The following is a 2,333-nucleotide window of genomic DNA, read 5'->3' on the forward strand; positions in this document are numbered from 1 at the left end:
TATGATTGTGGTTCTTGTTTCAAAACAAGTCTGCTTGTGGTTTAAATTCTCTGTTCTCGATTTGGTTCTGTTTTGTATTACACACCAAAAAGGAGCCTTAGTCCTCTCACGCTAGGCATACCGCGGGTCGGGCCTATTTTATGCTCTGAATCATTGGTGTTGATGTCAGTCTCTTAGCAATTTTAAACACCATGGACAGATAAGGGCTGGTCCGGTAGATAACTTAACCCGTTACTTTGCAGGTGAAAGGGTCCTCAAGTAGGCCATATACGGGTCAGAAAGTGTAATAGGGGGATTCGTTAAACCAAACGACATCACTAGAAAAAAACACACTACACATATTTCATATGACTTGTTGAGGTCTTATCGAAGTTAGCACAAATGCGAAGCAAAAACAAAACAAGAATTAACATAAACGTAGAGAGAAGTGTGCTTAGTTACTTATTTTAGTAGTCATAGGAATGCAATCCAAATTCAAGAATGCCTTTTTAGTCATCGTCGTCACGATGGCCGTGGTGCTTATCCTTCTTCTTCTTCTTCTTGTCATCATCATAATCCTTATGGTCCTTCTTCTTCTTTTTGTCATCATCATAATCCTTATGGTCCTTCTTCTTCTTCTTATCATCATCATCATCATAAGAATGATCCTTCTTCTTCTTCTTCTCATCATCATCATGATAGTGCTTCTTCTTCTTCTTCTCATCATCATCATCATCATCATAGTTCTTCTTCTTCTTCTTCTCATCATCATCATCACCACCATAGTCTTTCTTCTTCTTCTTCTTCTCATCATAATCATCATCATGATGGTCCTTCTTGTAATGCTCCTTCTCCTTCTTCTTCTTGAACTCATCATCTTCAGAGATATTACCATCTTTCTTCTTATCCTTCTTCTTCTCCTTCTCCTTCCCACTCTGCCACCAACATTTCAAGAAACCATTTGTTTCAAACTCATCCAAACAAACCATTTTCACATACAATGAGATCTAGATGCAGAGTATATAAATTCTAATTTCAATTTCACAAACTCACATGTTTTTTGTGACCATCTTCATCACCATCCTTGTGACCTCCATGGCTAGGATTCATGTAACCAGTCTCAATCCTCCCACCATAGCCAGATCCATGCTCCGATTCAGTTTTCCGGCCATACTCAACCTCCGTTCTCCCTCCATAGCCGGAATCAGGTTTGCGACCATACTCAACCTCCGTCCTTCCGCCATATCCAGAATTAGGTTTCCGGCTAAAATCAGATCCACCGTGTCCGGGTCGGGAGTAGCTACTGTACTCGGTCTTAAGAGCTTGGTCTTCATAAGCAGGAGGATCGTGGTTTAGAGAAAAATTAGGTCGCTGATACTCGAACGCGTCGCCGGCGCGAGACGAGAGAGGGTAACAAGTCTCGTCGGACGGCGGAATCGAACGGCCGTACGTTACGGTGATGTCGTAGCCTCCACTATACGGCGTCGGATCGTAATCTGCGAAATCGTCGACGTCATCGTCGTCGTTGGTGTAATACGGCATCGTTTTTTTGTAGAGTTTCGTACTCACTCCTTCTCTTTGATTTTTTTTTTTTTTTTTATCTCTGAAACGAAAGGTTATGAGTATTTTTGGTTTCTCTCTGTTTACATGGCGACTACTACGTAGGTACGAAAAGTCAATGGATGCCACGTGGATATATCTTTATTTGTCTTAAGTCAAAGTATCTTTATTTATTGTCCTAAAAACACTGGTGCGATTGTGGTTAACAAACATTACATTATAGTTAAAATAAGATAATGGATGATTGGATGAAAAGGGAAGCAATTAAATAAATGATAACTAGAATAAAAGAGAGAAAATGAAAAGGTTTTTATCGTTTGTAGTTGATAAAAAAAATAATTGAGAGGATTTTAATATAAGGAGGTGTATATAACGCAGGGTGAATTAGGTGAGTAGCAAAAAAAAAATAACTAACAAATAATATAGGGGAATTGGGTTATATAACTCAAAAAATTACTATAATTTAAAAGAGGCAATTGACAAAAATAGCACACATTTAAGTTTTTGTTCCAAAACTAACATATATATTCAAATATTCTAAATTTAGCACAAATTTGTATATCATTAAAAATAATCTTGTTCTCTCATGAGATTGCAATAATGAGATTGAAAAACAAACCTTCGTCAAAATCATGAGATTGCAATAATCTTGTTCTCTCTCACTCCTCGCTCTCTGTCGATTCCAAATATTCCACCGGCGAACCCAATCGGATCGGTGAGCCATCAAGCCGAAGTTAGTGAAATCAGCAATTGTGTTCCCGATATTGAAGAGGAACCCAAGGATGAATCTAAGG

General features: G+C 38.4%; 1 protein-coding gene across 1 annotated transcript; it reads right to left on the bottom strand.

Annotated features, from left to right (window-relative positions):
• Nucleotides 290-1,585, bottom strand: LOC104780153 (uncharacterized protein At5g39570-like). Its single transcript, XM_010504631.2, has 2 exons — nt 1,033-1,585; nt 290-914 (listed from the first exon to the last, which is right to left on the bottom strand). Exons 1-2 carry the CDS (start codon nt 1,519-1,521, stop codon nt 489-491), a joined length of 915 nt encoding a protein of 304 aa, XP_010502933.1. The 5' UTR covers nt 1,522-1,585; the 3' UTR covers nt 290-488.

The sequence above is a fragment of the Camelina sativa genome, chromosome 4 (assembly GCF_000633955.1).
Source record: "Camelina sativa cultivar DH55 chromosome 4, Cs, whole genome shotgun sequence".
Classification (NCBI taxonomy): domain Eukaryota; kingdom Viridiplantae; phylum Streptophyta; class Magnoliopsida; order Brassicales; family Brassicaceae; genus Camelina; species Camelina sativa.

What these genes read in the sequence shown, in the direction of transcription:
- LOC104780153 (XM_010504631.2), bottom strand. Translation starts at nt 1,521, where the DNA reads ATGCCGTATTACACCAACGACGACGATGACGTCGACGATTTCGCAGAT. An exon ending in AAGATGGTCACAAAAAACAT is followed by an intron (nt 915 to 1,032) that starts GTGAGTTTGTGA and finishes TGTTGGTGGCAG; the next exon opens with AGTGGGAAGGAGAAGGAGAA.